Genomic DNA, 18,250 nt, shown 5'->3' with positions numbered 1-18,250 from the left:
GCAGTTAGGAAAAAATGCTTTTACTTTTTAATGTCACTTAGGTTATCCGCCAGTACTAAACATAAATGCCTTAATATTATTATATATTTTTTATTATATAAAATTATTGATTCGTGTTTGTAAGTGATATGGGTGCCTGTAAAGTTATCTGAAGTTATATTCATACATTCTCATTCTCAAAAGAATAATAAAAAAAAATGACTGAAATGAGTGACGACAAGATTCAAACTAGAATTTGAAACCGAAAACACTACCTTAGTATGAGTTTGCTTTTGATCTGATTGGTCGGCTTAAATAAACCAACCAATCAGAGCACCGAAGGCACTCTCATTTCGAACACTTGAAACGCAAAGCAAACTTGTACTAAGGGTATAGGTTTGCTCCCAAAGTTACATGAAAGAAAACTTTCACACCAATAGTTGTTAGTTTACTCCTATTCAATTAAAATGTGAGCTAATAAATAATTACGAGAACGTTATGTATGTACTGTGAACATTTCAAATAATCCATTAATAAAGTTAACAAGTTTCCGACTTCGGGTATTAAATATTGCAAAGTGTAATGCGTTTGTGAGTTATTTATTGAAATTAATACCTAAGTCGTAACAATATTGAATAAATGAAATTAATTTGTTTTAGTAAAAGATGTTGGTAAATCGCGTAATAATTTTATTTTGTTGTTGAAATATATTTTATGATTAATATAATTGACAGTTTATAATACTTATAAATCACAAAATTACCAACAGTTTAAACATTGCAGCATCTTTTTCGTAAATCAGATACTCAGAGTCATTTAATAGTTATTTAACTCAATCTTTAGCAATTGTTTTCTATACAAAATTGCTACGACGGAATAGTTTAAGTAATAATTAAATGTTTCGAGTGCGTGAGTATAACTTTTGTTTAATTTCTAACTACACCTCATTCCATATTAAAATAACCAAATAACCGTAAATAAACAATAACACACTGTTTAAAGATTGGTTTTGAATATAGATTACTATTATAGGTACTCACTTCTTATTACATAAGAAACTGCATAATACATTTTATTTATAACAACGCATTACAGAACCAATGATTGACAGAATAGTTACTCCTACCGCATTAATTCGATACGGTGCGAAACTCAACGGGCGACAGTTGCACTTCTATTTGAATTTCGAATCGTTGAGTAACATTATGCGCACGAGTGGGTGGAACATTTACATTACCTGTTCTGACTAATGTTAGCTCTTTGTTATTTGACGCACTGTCAAGGCACAGCCAAGGAAACAGGCCAATTACTATTGTAGGGCTTCTCCGAGGTTAACCGTGGTCTACACTAGTTGAATTTTGTATTAGTTTTATTTTTACTACACGTCCTTCTTCACTAGGTATTCTTTCAAATCATGCTATGTTTATATAATTTTAAGCTGCTGTTAACTTACTAAACGTAAACTTTAAAAAAATGCTATCAAACTCATGGTTAAGTATGAATATTGCACCAAGCCATTATTTGCTTTATAAAAAAAACATTTTATCGAAATCTTTAATTGGATAAAAAATATTATTTTCTAGAAACGTAACAAAACTACAAAAGACTCAATTTATTTCGATATGTTAACAATCCCATTGACACTTATAGCCATCGACAGTAAATGACAAATTATGATCGACATGTACGATTTATAATGGTCAATATTGTACCAATATTGTGCAACTAGCTTTAAATAATGCGTAATATGAAGAAATAATGGACACTGCAATATCAACTGTTATTGTTTGTTAATAGAGTCACATTTTCACTGTTATGATAAGATCTGCAATTAAATGACGAGTATTAAATATTAATATGTTTGTGTATGTACAGTCAGTAAAGTTATTTAGTATAGTAGTGGCAAAAAAAAAATATGTATACAGCATATTATATTAAATGTATATATACAGTAATTTCTGGCGGTAGCCAGCATTATGGTATGGTATATGGTAATATACCATACCATAATACACTCCAGTTTAAATACTCGCAACTTAACTTCAGTGTACTGCGAACCTAGTATGAGCTTGGGTTTGCAAAGTCAAAGTGCCGTCAGCCCATTACAAATGGGACGATACCCACTAGGGTCGACGTCTGCTGGGCTTGCGGGCGAAGCTAGCAGCTAGCTAGCTATTTAATCAGACTCGCAATCTCCCGCCCCGCTCAGCGCACAGAGTCCTTTTAATGTCATCTTCACAAAAAATATAGAGATAATATACTGAATTGATCCTTGCTGACTGACTGTACTTCTTAATGGAATGTTGTAGAGAAAACAAGTGAATCAATGCATATTCATTGATTTAATCTGCAATGTCAACGCACTTTATTGACATAGTTTTGTAATTAACTGTCTAGTTTTGAAAACAATACACGCTGCGAAAGAGAATTTATCTTCTATTGTCAAGTCTACACCACGTAGTAAGCTGAAGTTGTTTATTAAAATTTTCTCTTTGCAGATTTAACACACTCTATATCAAATAATGTTAGGTTATTAGCGATAAACAAACCTATCCCAACATTCGAAGACACTCCTTAAAACGTGTAAAACAATATTATTACAAACACTTGTCGCTTGCGGTTACGATGCTTTTTAGGAAATTCCTCGATAACCGCAAAAACAGTTTCTCCACGCCGCAGTGTAAATGGCACGCGTCTAGTATCGAATTAATACAACCAATTGTAAATTACACGAGTTGGCAGCTTTAACCGTTTCACAATAATATAGGTACGTAGAAGGCACCGTTCCTGATTTATAGCAGAAAAGACGCCGCTTACATGCACCTACGTGTTTACTACGCAATTTATGACGAATCCTTAACCATATTTAGGGAAATATGTTCCTCTATTTGGCAAACTAAACACAGTTGACTAATAAACTTAATTTAATTTATCACATCTCGCTGGCGATCGACGTTTGACATCGACTCGGCAACTAACGCGTAAACTGTAATCCAATCGATAATGATACTTATTTCATGTCGCCACATTCTTAAGATTAGGCGTCGCGAATATAAATGTTGGATATTCTCTCGGAATGGACAGACTGGTTAATTTAACAAATTGACGTGCGTATTTTACTGAGCTATGGCCTGTGGGAATTTAAGAAAAACTATATGTAACTGCTGCCTGTCATCCCGCAGAAGGCGTTGGTTTAGTTGTGGGAAACAACTTATTGTGGAATACGTAGAGTTTGTAGAATGACAAGATAGTTTTTATGCTATCAAGTCATTATTGCTAACATGTAATTTAAAGTAAATAAAAGATAGATCATACAAAGGCAAGGTATGATGATAAATATGACATGTCTTCCTAGTAACGGACATCATTCACTGGTTAAGTACGTTTTATCTGTTTTACTTTTACCAGTGACAAACATTGCAGAAGTCTCTTATATAAACAATAGTAACACATATCTACATATTACAAACTTTTCAAACCGGTTCTGCAAGTAAGTTATAATTCTAGCTACCAAAGAAAAACTAGAGTCGTCCTAAAAGTTCTGCCTGATGCTCACCATTGATTCTATATCTAGTCCCTTTCGGAATGGGAGCGTGACCATAATTACCATATCGTGAGTAATTAAAGATAAAACAATACTTAATAGGTTGCCTATCATTATGTATGTAGGAATTATACTTCAATTGATGTTTGCATCACGGAGCAATTGAACTTCACATTGATAGCACGCATAATCCTGACCCGAGTAAGGAACACGATGGTACCTATTTAAAAACCTACATAGTGCCTAAAATGGGTTGTTATAATTTCCTAGATAAAGGTTGAATCTGCAGTGTAGATGTAAACAATAAAATTAAAAGTACATTATTATAATTATTGACTACAGAAAAAAAATGTTTTAAGTTGTGCAACCATTCGGAAAATGCTGACTAGTACCACCCATTAGTACCTAACCATTGAATATATTATAATGTTTTAAACATTACTAATTCAGAAGCTATACAGATCGGAATTTAATAAGCACAATCAAAGAGCATCTTTCAAAAGATGCAACCCAACTTGTAACAATTAGAATATTGCAATAATACAAGGTCTATTAAGTTATTGATTATCATAATCAAACTCGTGACTGTGAATCGCAGAACTAATGTCGGATTAACCGCGCTGTATTGTGTTGCTACTGATCTTGAGCAAATGCTAACAACTGGTGCGTAGTAGATACGCACTGATTTAATTATCCGTTAATATTTATTGCGGGTGCAAATTTTCTCGTTTCTTTTGTAGATAGAAAAGCAACGTCACGCTTTTTATCCCCGAAGGGGTTGGCAGAGGTGCTCATTACGACACGTAATGCCGCTATACAATGTACAATTACTTTCATAATTTGTGTTATTAAGTCCCATATAATAGGGGGTGAGCCTATTGCCACATACTGGCCACAATTCCAGACTCCGTGCTACCACTGGAAATTTTTGAAAAGCCGTTAAAAAGTCCAGTAATACTTTGCCCGACCCGGGAATCAAACCCAAGACCCCTTGCCCGGTAGTCGCACTTGCGACAACTCGACCAACGAGGCAGTCATGTTCGCAGAACTAATGTCGGATTAACCACGCTGTATTGTGTTGCTACTGATCTTGAGCAAATGCTAATAACTGGTGCGAAGTAGATACGCACTGATTTAATTATCCGCTAATATTTATTGCGGGTGCAAATTTTCTCGTTTCTTTTGTAGATAGAAAAGCAACGTCACGCTTTTTATCCCCGAAGGGGTTGGCAGAGGTGCTCATTACGACACGTAATGCCGCTATACAATGTACAATTACTTTCATAATTTGTGTTAAAGTCCCATATAATAGTGGGTGAGCCTATTGCCACATACTGGGCACAATTCCAGATTCCGTGCTACTACTAGGAAATTTTTGAAAAGCCGTTAAAAAGTCCAGTAATACTTTGCCCGACCCGGGAATCAAACCCAAGACCCCTTGCCCGGTAGTCGCACTTGCGACAACTCGACCAACGAGGCAGTCATGTTCGCAGAACTAATGTCGGATTAACCGCGCTGTATTGTGTTGCTACTGATCTTGAGCAAATGCTAACAACTGGTGCGTAGTAGATACGCACTGATTTAATTATCCGTTAATATTTATTGCGGGTGCGATTTTTGTCATTTCTTTTGTAGATAGAAGTTTTAGAAATAGGATTTTGATCAAAGTCAAAATCGTTTATACAATTTGGTCAGGAAAATATTAATGAACCTCAAAGATAGAAACCAATACAGTTATGTTCACGCGTTACGAATTTGCTTCTCAAATAGTTGATTTTTGAACCCGATTAAAAAAATCTTTGCGTGCGTTTGTCTCGTGTTTGGTTGACCAATTTTGATGCAGTTTTCAGCATAGTATTTTTCAAGGATTTATGTATATTACACGGAAAAAATGAAAGATGTCGCTTTAACTACCCTTTTAAATAAAAATAAAAAATAATAGTTTTGTTGGCAGTAGACTGGCACCTTTTTAGACCGCCTGCCATCTGTTACAGTAGAATAAGTAATAGCTACTATTGACAAAAAGTAACTGAACTATAAAGTTCACCTCTGTAAGGACAAATGTGTAAGTGACATTTGCAATGTAATAAACAAATAAATAATATAAGTAATCAATAAATAAATAGTCTTAGACTAGCAATTAGACACACCTTAAACACTTGTATAATTAATTTATATACGTCATTACAATACATAAACAAATGTTACTATACAGTAAATGAGACTTAAATTCACGCAATAAAATGCAAATGCCATGTAAAAGAATACCAACATTATTTACACTGACATTACATAAGTAAAGAACCATGTTTCACATACTTTTTAAACGTTCAATTAATAGTCACATTAAGAGAAATTGCAAGATTGTATACATAAAGTAACGTCTTAACCTTTCAAGACGGCAATATTTATGTTCTTTACACTCCTTTTCGAGTTCAATATAAGCAGTATTAATGGATAAAATATTTTTTATTCAATGCTAAATGTAGGCCTTTTATAAAATATGTTCGCGGTTGCTAAAATAGGGCTGAGGCAATCGTTGAACGCGTATTAAAAATTCAAAACATTCGTGCGTATTCTTGGCACGAATTTATGTCGAGCTGTGTTCCGAAACAGGGGCATTGGCACTCAATATTTTTTAAACTTTTTGGCGCAATCCGAATGTAAATAAGTGACCTCTTTATTACTTAAATGGAAACTGTTTTGATGGACATAGGATATTTTAGGATTTAATTTTGTTTTTATGGAATAAAGCCCCTTATTTAAGTCTTCATGATGATTCTATATTATAGACAAACATAATGTAACATTTTAAATAGTGGTGGTGGCTTTAGATCTTACTGGATATTTAAAACTAAACGTTAAGTGCTTAGACGTACTTAGCAATTGCGAAACTCGACCTTTGAGATTTTAAGTTTGTAGGCATGGTAGTACCTATATGTATTTGACCAATTTTACAGCTTCTGTACTTCGTAAAGGAAGGATAATACTATTTTGAAACAAAACTAATGACTCCATCAAGACCAAATTTACTGCGATCTATCACAAAACATTATCCAATCCGTTAACAATGGTATATCTCTTCGATCAATGGCAAAACAGTGTTCAGATTTTGATACAGATCTTATCAATTTATTGTATTATACGAGTTACCCTTACAATAACCTTATATCGAGCAATAGATCATAGTTGTTAACTTCACTGTAATTACTTTTGGTGATCTGTTTATGTCAAATGTATTGCAAATTGGACCTAAGATATGAACTGTATTAAAGTTGTCTTTACAATAACAGTGTCCTGAACTTTCTTTTTAAAAAATCTATCATTCAAATATAGACGCACTCTTGTACTGGTTCACTAGTTAAAGCTTCTTGTGGAATTTAAAGATGGATAAAGATCCATCTAGTTTAGTAAAGACTAAGAAACTTTCAGGCGAAGTAATCCGATAGACAAAAGAGCTACCTAAGAAGGCAAGTTTCCTAAGCCTACCTACTTTATTATTATAAAGCGTTTTGAAACACTGGAAGAAAGGTGAACAAGTCGGCGTATCTTGCACGCATCACAATGCTACCAGTAAATAGAGCTTGACATTTGTATTAGCTACCTGGTAATAGTACTTTATGTTGTAACTGTTACATTATAATTTAGCGATGATACGGTTACAAGGTTGTATCTGATAAGGTTACTGGTAATAGCCTGAATTAGTACATCTTGGAATGTGGTAGCGAAAAAATGTGGTATAGTTACTCAGATGGTAGTGACTCTAAAGAAGACCGCAAGAATTAAGGCCTCACTTTTAGAATTGGTTTAACTTGTCTATATCTTGAGTTGAACACAGCTCTAAGTTTGTTTTTTTTTATTTAATCTACTTTCCATGATATTAGAATTATGACAGCATATAGTATTATAAATATCGTGACTTAATACAGATGACTAGATATGTCACCAGTCACAAGACGCGGGTTGTAATCAATCAATCAATCGATCAATGTTTGGTACATGCTTTTATTTTTGATAACCAATAACCATACACATTAAAACCGTTTAAGATAAACGATATTTTCTAGGAACATAACCGTACGTTATAGTTAATATAACTGAAGTGCATTAGAAGCTAAGGAAAAAATTATCCTCATTAAGTATACTGCTCAGCATGAGATGCTAATTTTTGAGAGATTGAAATACGCACTGAAATTAAATGTAAAATTGTAAAAGTATTGTCATAAACGTAAAAAATAAAATAATTGATGGTTTTCTTATAAGTATGCGTGTACGCATCAAGTAATGTTCATCCATAATATCATTTGCAATAACAACTTTCGAAACTCAAAAGAAGTTCTTATAATAATTACTGCAATTAGCCGTTTAATCTTCGTTACATGTAAATGTTTTTTTCATAACTTTTTTTAAGGCTGTTGATAGCTGAAATATCTTGTCAAGCTTGATGGGTATAATTATTTGGACACTAGTTATTAAAATTGCAAGCACTGTCCTCAATTTTAAACATAATAGTTGTAATGATATCATCAACTTTTTTGCGTCTGACAAATTATCCTAATATATTTTAACTTTGTTACAGGGGGCAGCGACGAATGTCAAGGTAGACAACACAAAAACAAATAAACAAACATGAGATTCTCGGCGAGGTTACAGGTATGTACAAGTAAAACGTTTAATACATGATACATTATCTAATCTAAATGAAGATCACCTGCCCCTGAATGCTGCGAACGAATTTGCTTGTTAACAAACATTAATCACCTCCCATCCATTTGATGCTCGACTTTAATAAATTCATCCAGATGTTCTGATAAGCATTCGTACTTTATAATCGTAAGTTTGGAAAGAGGATTGCAACAGGTGGTGTGCTAACTGACAAACAATGGAGACCGGTACTAAAAATGTGCAATTTACTGAGCATTTAATAGATAAAAATTTAGTGAAAAAAACTAGTCTTTATTTGCAACCACGGTAATGTAGTGGTTAAAGATGTTCACGTGGGAAAGATAAGCATTGAAGTCGAGCCGTCAAGGCCATGAGATGAAGATGTGTGATGCTGATTGAATGAAGTGGTCTTAATTAAATATGAAGTCAGTTCGCGGAAACTCGGTACGTTTTATGAGAATGAGGTTTTCATCGTGATCTAATCTGATGCCTTATCGGCGGCGTTGTTAGATTTATTTGGAAATTGGTTGAGTTAGATAATATGATAAGATCAGTGGCTTCTTTTGTGTTTAAACGCCACGTAGAATATAAAGTTTATTTTAACATGTAAATAGGGTGCTAGTTTTCGTATGCTGTTGGTTTTTTCTTGTTGCTGCCTGTTTCGTAGATCGCGTCATCACCGTGACTGTTGAGCACGAGTTTTCAATGCAAATATTAGAGTGCTTTTCAATTCATAACTAGTAAAAAATAAACACACTGTCATGCTATCCATATAAATATTTATACGGGCTAATAATGTTTAATCATCTTTAATCCTTTTATAATGACACTGCTGCTAACAACTTATGCAACAATTTTCTTTATTCACTTATTCATCAACTTGTCATTCGTGTCACCCCCAAGGTATCTTTACATTGTAGTGGTGTAATTTAATGATTAATATCGAATATTCAATCGATAAGTGCGGTAATCGATGCATAACAAGAACTGGTTTGGCCCTTTGACGGGCAAGTAACATAATTCAATGTCATTGGCAAGAAAACATGTCATTAAGTACAGAAGCACGGCTATAATTATGTCAAGTTATGTTGTTGGATCCAAGCTCAGTACTTAGCCCATCTTGGGCATTGTAGAATAACTATAATGTCTTTGCGTTTTATGAGATTTGGCTTTAATGCAGACGTTTTAATGTGGTATAATAAATAGGGTGACAAGCAAACAGCTTGGCTCAATGGTTATGTTGTTTTCAAACACGACTGCAGAGCACGAGAGTTGTGTTAAATTCACAGGTCGGATAAAGTATTATTGTCCATTTTAGTTTTAAGTTTTAAAATTGTTGTTAAAAGCACGAAAGCTAGAATTGTTGCTAATCTAACTAGATTGGCAACAATTCTAGATTTCGTGCTTTAAACTAAACTAAACTATTCCTGTACTATTGCAATGAGGCGCACCTATTGCGCGGCAATAATAGTACTATAACAATATGGGTTTTTTACTGTTGAAGATTACAATTAGGAGAACTTCCTCATAAAATTTATCATAATAAGAAGGCCATACGCATAATTAACCATTTGAATTATATCATTGCTAGTATTAAATTATTATTTACATGTACTTAGGTATGTGGTTTGTTCGTATATACTTGACTATTAATAGATAAAAAATTAAATTATGATCTCGATTATAAATTCACGGTACTTAATAGTTCGAGTTGCCTTTTTTGGTAATGATTAAGTACTTACCATGTTTAGATGATCCATTTAACGAGATATACATACGTAAGTTTCAAATAACAATCTACCTCATAATCATCAGAAACGACCAAATTGAAAAAAATAATAAAAATTACACGCTAAGTATTGCTTGTATATATTTAACTCTGAGTTTGTATCGGCATTTCTTCTCAGAGTGGTCCGATAGGAGTTTCGGTTATCATATATCATTAAATAAGACTAATTAAATTAGGCATAAATTAAGTTTCGGAAACGTTGAAAAGCTGTTATTAATTCTTCTTTCTTTCCCAGTTGCTGACATGCCTGGTGGTGTACGCGTCAAGCGCACACGCAATCATGGTGAAGTTCGGCACCAAAGAAGGTCCCATTGTACCTCCAACGCCGGAGCCTACTCCTGCCCCACAACCGTACAGGAATCCAGCGCCAGTGTGGGAGGAACGCTCCAACGACACGCCCGACCCTAACGCTCAATGGTAAATGGATGTTGTGTTTTTAATTTAAATTGTCATGAAGATCTCATTTTATTTAATATTGGAGATTTTTTGCTTATGTGGGTAACTTTTTAAGTCAAAAGAGAAAACCGTTGTGAAACTACTCTTTCGTTGTTTAGTATTTACCGGAGGTCCAATTACCCCCCCCCTCCCAATCCGTGATTCCCCAACAACCCTCACAAAGACCGGCAAAGTACTTATAACGCCTCTGGTAGTTAAAAATCGTAAATAAGTTCATTAATTTTTATCAAACTGTACGTGCGTATTTCCATTACTTATCTGTCTGTAGTTAGTATTTATTTCTAATAGTAAGTCTCATTAATAATTTCATTAAGTCTGATCAATAATTTTATTTCTTGTCACCCAGGCGACCACCATTCTTTGTGCCTCATCCGAGATACACCAACGCTATCTACAACTCCCCGCCACCACCGCAGCAGTTGAACAACGCGCAACGATTCATCAACGCATACATTCCTCTCAAACCACTTCAACCCCTGCAGAGAAGTTCAATTCACCAGCAAAACCCACCAGCTATCCTTGGAAGTCAGAGCTTGCCAGGCATTGGTCTCCGATACTTCTTCCCAGCTTACGCTACCCAGCAGAAACCAGCTAAACAAGAAGATGCTAAGTTCAATCAGATAGATAGTGTTCATGAGCCTGGAGCGGTCGGTGTGGACTCTGCCCACGACTTCCAGTGGAAATATGAGAAGGACGCTACAAGACGGAACATTAGGAACTCTTTGGAAGTAAGTTGACTAGCACTATAAGTAAAATTTTTGCCTTTAATGTGATTAATTATATTGTTGCGATAACTTGAAATGTTAAATGTAACACCTGTCGGTATTTCATGTATTTCAGAAAGGTTAGGTTAGGAAAGTTAGTTTGAATATATTTTTTCTTGAATGCTAAAGTTTCTTATGAATATGCTCTTTGTACTTTCCAAAACGATTCAATATCAACTCTTAGTTATTTTAGGCTTCTCTTTCGTGTTTATTAACATAATTTTTGTTTACAGAGCACAGTAAAAGCCCCAGTCTACCAATGGCCAGCCTACGTTCCCCCGCGGCATCACTAACGTTACTGAGTTCTTAGCAACATGTCAGCCATGTCGCTATACGAACGCCGTAGTAACTGTGATGTTTAATTTAGTACTAGATTAAGGAAAAAGTGCCAGATGTATCTACGTTTATACAATACTAAAAAGATTGGAAGCTGTGTGGCAGCCCTACTCGGTCTAGAGGTCTGGAGATTTTTTTTTTTAATATTTATTAATGTTAAATTATAATTCTTTCCGGGCAGCGCGGTATTTTGTTACACTCTGTATATAGTTTAACGTTTATGAAATAAAATAAGGGCAGCTGTGGTATTTATTACGGTGTTATTTCCTGGTTTTATTAACACTACAATAAATAATGAATCAATCAATTATAAATCTCAATGTTATTTTTTGCTAAGAATTTATTTTATTATTATCATTTGTAGACAAAACAGTTAGCTTATAAAATCAAGAAGCTACATGTGATTTGGGCGATAAAATTTCCGAAATTTTGATTGTTTATTATGACGATTACCATACAGAGATCGATAAACGACTGATGGCTTAAATTAGCTTGTATTTGTGAAAAGTATCATTAAACCACTGTTTGTTAACTGTTTCTAGCAGAACCATCAAATGACTATCTACTGCACTTATCATCCACGAATCACTTACGTAGAATATCAATTGCGAGACCATCGTATACTATTTTTTATCATTCAACCTTCATTAGTTTAATTTACGTACCAAATTGTAGCTTTTCAAAAGTATTTGAAAGCCAGATCCTTAATATAAGGCACTGATTTTATTAGCGTTGTCGAAAATGGGATAGTATAATGTATCTATGCTTTTCGATAAGATAAAAGTGATATCAATACCACGTACGATTTACTAAAGGTCTTATTCCTAAAGTAATTGCGTGGTAAAGTCTTATTTAAAAAGTGGAGGTTTAGTTTTATTTCTAAAAGAATATGTAGGTGAAAGGAAATCCTCTGAGCATAAATAAAAATAATTATTATTTCAAAATTAAACCCATTAAAATTATTTATGTTTATCATGGGTCATTTAATTGTTTTAGTTTTTTATGAAATTTGAATTTATTTTTTGTTTTGTTTAATTTTATTTTCATATATGCTCCACTTATAAATTAGGAATTTATACATACATACATATATCTTCATTTTATTATTCCAAGTTTGATAAAGCCAATAAAATTCCAAGCCTTATTTTGCTTATACCACAATCTTTTGCAGCGTTCATTAATTGCTGTATATAAATTCATGTTATCATCAAATGAGCACTATTATTTTTCACGCGTGGATCTAGTTTGGTCCGTAAAATAAACTTTTTAAGGTTTCATGATAACATTTGGTAAACTATGGTCTTGTGACATGAATTCTGAAGTCTTTTGAGCCTTCTGCTAGAGTCAGAAGAGTTATTGAATTTATATGGAAAATGAAAGAACAGTAATTTTGCGATGTAATGAACATTTAATGTTATTTATATTTTTTTTGGGCCCAAGTAACATTTTAAATAAGTATACAAAGAATACTATAAAGCATTAATACTTTCATTTTAATTTTCGTTGTTTATTATAAACACGGCAGCCCTAATTATATTTTTATACACAGTTCGGGAATTAATTATGCCTATAAATATTCATTTCGTAAATTAATTTTATACATATAACTACTAGGCTTATAACACGAGATGATTTAAAAAAAATCTACTACTAAAGTACACTAAAGAGGAAACTCACTTTTATCTTACTATGTCTATGAAATAACTAATATTTTCCCCACTTATTTATTACTTTTTATATAAAATAATACATTAAAAACTAATTTCAAATTTTAAACACTTGCCCTTCATACATCGGTACATCACCGCCATAAGTATATACGAAAAAAACACCAGTTCCTTTTTAAATAAATTTAAATTGTATTGTTATCTGCCAAGGTCATAACTATTTGTATTTAAGTTAAATGATATACATCTAAGAATTATATTGCCATTACGTAAAATTGTATTCTTCCGCGCTGACATATTTTTCTCGGTCGCTATTATGTTGGAGTATAAAGAGTATGAAATAATATTGTCGTCTAACGACCAAAAGCGTCGAAAATAAATACAAAATTAGTTTTTAAAAATACCAGCGTGACTATTAACTCCAGAGAGTGTGACGGAAGTTCATTGTTCATTTTCGTGAATCGCTATTTAGGTACTGTCTATTGCTAAGATACGTAATTGTTCACTTCTTCCCTCTCGAACTTTCATAAGTCCATTAAGTAAGTTCAACTCCAATTTAAAAAATCATCCGATAAAAATCTTTCAAAGAGCATTACCTATTGTTATACAATTTTAAACCTATTTTACGTAAAATGAAAGTCTACTTTCGTTTCGTTTTGTTATTTCCTTTTAACGAATTAAGTTATAATAATATACTGTATTGTTTTTGAATATGTATCACTTAGCTGTAATTATGCTTGTAAATATGTAAAATAAAGAGATATGTAAACATTTTTTGTTCGTTTTATTTGTCTTGTAAAATTATTATGTAATTTTGTTCTACTTAAGATCAGCTTGCCTTACTTAATGTCTGAAGTTGTGAAACAATAGTGCATAATATGCATTATGGGTTAAAAATAGAATAAGTACAAAAAGTTAACTGACTGTCTCGTTTGTGATTGCATCTATTTAGTAGTACTTTGTGATGTCGGAATAAGTCTAGATCTAAATTCAGAATATGTTAGCTGAACCTATCTACATTTTTTTTTAATTTTTTACAATTGGTCCACTAAAAAGGAATTCAAATACATTTGACCACACCCATAGCAGTACCTAATTAGGAAATACCGATGAGAAAGAATTACTAGAATAAAAAATAATAATAAGTATAATTTGCGATACAGTAAAATATATCGTAGGATTCAAGACGTAAGATTCATATTACATGCGGCAAGGACACTTGTATAACGAAAAGTCGTTAATTGTCACTATTACACTCCACTGATTACTTGTCACCACTAAAGTATGTTCTTAACATAATAACTTGTGGTTTTGCCAATGGATTAAGATGTATATGCAGTGTACTTACTTACGTACTCTGTAAATAGCGTTAAATTATTATGTATTTTCTTGTACACGTAATAAAAGCTATTATGGTATAACATCAACATATTTCGAAGATAGACAAAAAATATAAGGAATTACATTGAAATTATTACCTAAGTCTAGTTTTATCTGTACTGAAAGAATAGCTCGTTCTGTCAATCAATTTAGATGATTATCTTCGCACAGAATATGGCTTTGTTCACAATGTAATTTTGAGAGAATTAATTTTGTAATATTTCCAAAATACTAGGTTATCAAGATTGTCAAATCATCTCAAGGTTTGAAGTAATCAGTTTGACTGCGACACCTATTTTGGGACAAGATAATTTTGTATGGAATTTAGCGATTGAAATGCCTCAATCTCGAACATTCCTTAGACGATTAGAACAGAGGACAAAGGACTATGGGTCTGTTGAGTCAACGTTGTAAAATGTACGAAGATTTTATTGGAATGCCTACGAAGGATATTTGTCTATTTACATACATACATATTCACAAAAAGATGAACAGATGCTAGTACTTTTTATGTGTTTTCTTACTACTCTCTTGATTGGTATAAAGCCTTATACCGAGCACGTACTCTAGTTCAGTCTCCGTACGATAGAATTTCAAAAACTCTTGTAGTAGGCATAATACCATGGATTAATATAAACTAAAGTAAGTATACATTAAAATATTATAATGAGTTAAATTAAGTGTGAACTATTTACTTCTATGTAAATTGATGAGGCATATCATCGTGACTGAATGACACGTGAGCTACTCAAAGGAACGTCAGTTTCGTGAACATTGTTCGTGATTCGTGACGTTTGTTGCAGAAAATGACGCTTCCTGGTCGCATTTTGATGATCCACTATAAGGATAAACGAGAATGCTTTTAGTTATATAAGTTAGTTGAACTTTTACAAATATTAATTTAAATTTTTTGACTAGAAACGTTATCTTTTCATCTGTCTGCGAGATTTATCTACAGTTTTGGATAGACAGACTTAAATTGATTTTACCTTTGTTGCTTCTTAGCTTCCGGATAAAACTAATCCACTAATTCTATATTTATCAAGATTGACGCAATTTTGCTGTAATCTGATGATTAAGTAAAAGTAAACGTCAAATAAGAAATATTTTAATCAATACAGAACAATGGGATTTTGTCTTATATTTATGCATAGAGATAAATAATATTCAGTATTAATTTTGCATCAACATGTTTCCGATAAAATGTTAAGCATAAATTTTTTTTCTGTATTATCCATGTTTATATAACATAAAACTCTAACTCTTGCATTTTAATTGTGAGCAAATATAGAAAACCGTCTTGTTTCCTTTGAAACATTCTGCAATATTCACTAACAATATCACATTAATCTTTTAAAAACTGCAAGCGAAATTCGCATTAAAGTGCAAACATAAGTACCTACTTATTAAACGGTTACCTAATGAAAGGTTGCATTCATTATAAAGCGCACAGTTTTGCCTTAAGGCGCCCAGCATGATTTATTGTACTCGTAAAAATGTCAGTATTTGAATTTGTATATAAATTAATTAAAATAGAAATTGATTTCTTCACTCACTTAAACTGAAAGGTATGGGAATCAATTAAAACTTATTCAAAGTACGGTATCTGTAAGTGGACGTATTAGTACCACTAGTTGATGATGAAACCAAAATATTTAGGTAATTAAAGACGTTAAAGCTTTTTATGAAATTTTTAAGTAAGCACCAAAATTGTGCGCGCACGTCAAGGAGCTATCAGACCACCACAGATGGGGCCCAGTAGGGCTGATGCCTGTTCCGGAGCTGCGGCTACCTATCAAGTTTATCGGGGCCTCCGGCTCGAAAAGCAGGAGTAGCAACGAGGTGTTTTTATTCACTAAGAGTCAAACACTCCCTCTCGCCTCGCCCAAGTCGGGAGAAATCATTGGATGATTTTCCCCACTTAAAAAATAAAGCATCGAAACTGCAAACGACCTTTGGTGTCTTTGTATGACACTTATTAAATTATTATTACTTCTTTATGGTTGGTTGGTCGAATATTACGGAAAATTTTATTGCAATAGCATTACATTAGTAGGTATGATTATCACAATATAATGGGATTTCGTTATTGATTGTCACACGTCACAATATTGTTCTGCCTGAGAAGATTCAAAGCAAAGTCAATAGTTCATCTTCCGATATGTTTATGATAAGAACACTGCATTGTTACCAATACTTAGTGTTTCAGACAGAACGTCACGACCTGTCGATCATCCTCGTTTTAGTTATGAAATTGTTTTTAGTTCCTTCAAAATATCAATCAGTATTATTTGTCTTTCTCTATTGTTATCTTACGTTATGAAATATAATGATACGTGTTTCTATATCAGATCCCCAAAATACAGGATCACCCTAGTTTGGGGACTAGCGATACATTTAATGTTACACCTAAGAATTACCTATAATTTGCGGCTTAATATTAAGGTCATCGTGAAAGTCCTTAATAAATTAATAAAAATAATAAATAACATTGAATTACTGATTGCTAAATGATTAATTCCCCTAACGATATTATTGAGGCAGTCAAATTTGTTTATTTTTATCAAATATTGTACTTGTGACTAATTGGCTAATTAATTTAATTTGTTCGAAATCTACATAACCTTTACGTGTATTGGCAAGCCCTACCCCGAAGCTTCCACTAATACCTATGATTTTCACTAAACTACTGTAATAATTTGTTCTGGCTAAGTAACAGTTATTATCGGTACCAGTTAGGCGGACCTAAGGCCAATATGTTTTACCATTACGAAATGGATTGTGAGTAAGTATTCTATAAGTTTTGTCTGACTGACTGTACTATCAATTTCAGAAGATTTTAAATTCCAAAATTAGAATAAATAGTAATAAATAATAATTAACAACTTAATTCATTTAACATTTGAGCTGTTGTATTTAATTACGAAATCGAAAATCTGAACAAATAATTCTCAGTTTGACCCGAGAATCGCATAACCTCTGGACCAACCCAGTAAGTAATCTGAAAATCGAATAATGATTACAAATGAACCGAATTACTGAGATAAATAGACCTTGCGGCGACAGATTACATATAAAAGTATCATTGTATGTTCCTCATTTATTCTTGTAAGGTTAACATTTATTAATATTGATAAAAACTGTAATCGACAATGTAATATGTCGTTGATATTTACGTTTTATGTATCTTCCTGAGTTTTATTTGTCAAGTAAATGCTGATAGGTAAACATCCTTCGTAAGTAATTGGGCGTATTAATTCTTTGCGAGTCCTTTCGAAATTTTATTGTACTTGTTGTTTACCTACAAGAATGTTGTCATACTTTTATAAATGTATGTAATAATTAAAGTATATGGTATTTATTGAAGGTATAATAAAGAATCAGCATAATATTTATAGGCTTGAAAAGCAGGAGTAGAAACGGGGTGGTTTTTAGTCAGTAAGGCTCTGACACTTCCTCTCTCCTCGCCCAATGCGATTTTCCCTCTTCAAAAAAAGCATAATAGTATAGTAATTATAACTACTTGACAAAGCTATGTAGCTTTTAGGTACGTACACACCTACTTGATATAGTATATATACGATTAACTTTATTGTGCAATTACGGCAAAGTTAGAGATGTCACTAAAGGGAAGTAGCCAAGAGAGACAACTATTGTTTTCGAGTCATCT

At 32.9% G+C, this 18,250-nt stretch overlaps 1 protein-coding gene across 2 annotated transcripts in view; it reads left to right on the top strand.

Moving 5' to 3' along the window:
- LOC118282281 (uncharacterized) overlaps positions 1-13,974 on the top strand; it is a 43,895-nt gene extending 29,921 nt beyond the window's left edge. For both annotated transcript variants that reach the window (XM_050701681.1, XM_035603275.2), the window contains exons 2-5: positions 8,103-8,176; positions 10,213-10,394; positions 10,780-11,161; positions 11,431-13,974. In XM_050701681.1, coding sequence (XP_050557638.1) covers positions 8,153-8,176; positions 10,213-10,394; positions 10,780-11,161; positions 11,431-11,490 — 648 coding nt within the window. In that variant the 5' untranslated portion in view covers positions 8,103-8,152 and the 3' untranslated portion in view covers positions 11,491-13,974. The remainder of the gene's footprint in view (positions 1-8,102; positions 8,177-10,212; positions 10,395-10,779; positions 11,162-11,430) is intronic.
- Positions 13,975-18,250: the final 4,276 nt, after the last annotated feature.

This window comes from Spodoptera frugiperda, chromosome 20 (assembly GCF_023101765.2).
Source record: "Spodoptera frugiperda isolate SF20-4 chromosome 20, AGI-APGP_CSIRO_Sfru_2.0, whole genome shotgun sequence".
NCBI lineage: Eukaryota > Metazoa > Arthropoda > Insecta > Lepidoptera > Noctuidae > Spodoptera > Spodoptera frugiperda.
The sequence above is the reverse complement of the archived record's forward strand: the minus strand, read 5'-3'. Positions and strand labels throughout refer to the sequence as shown.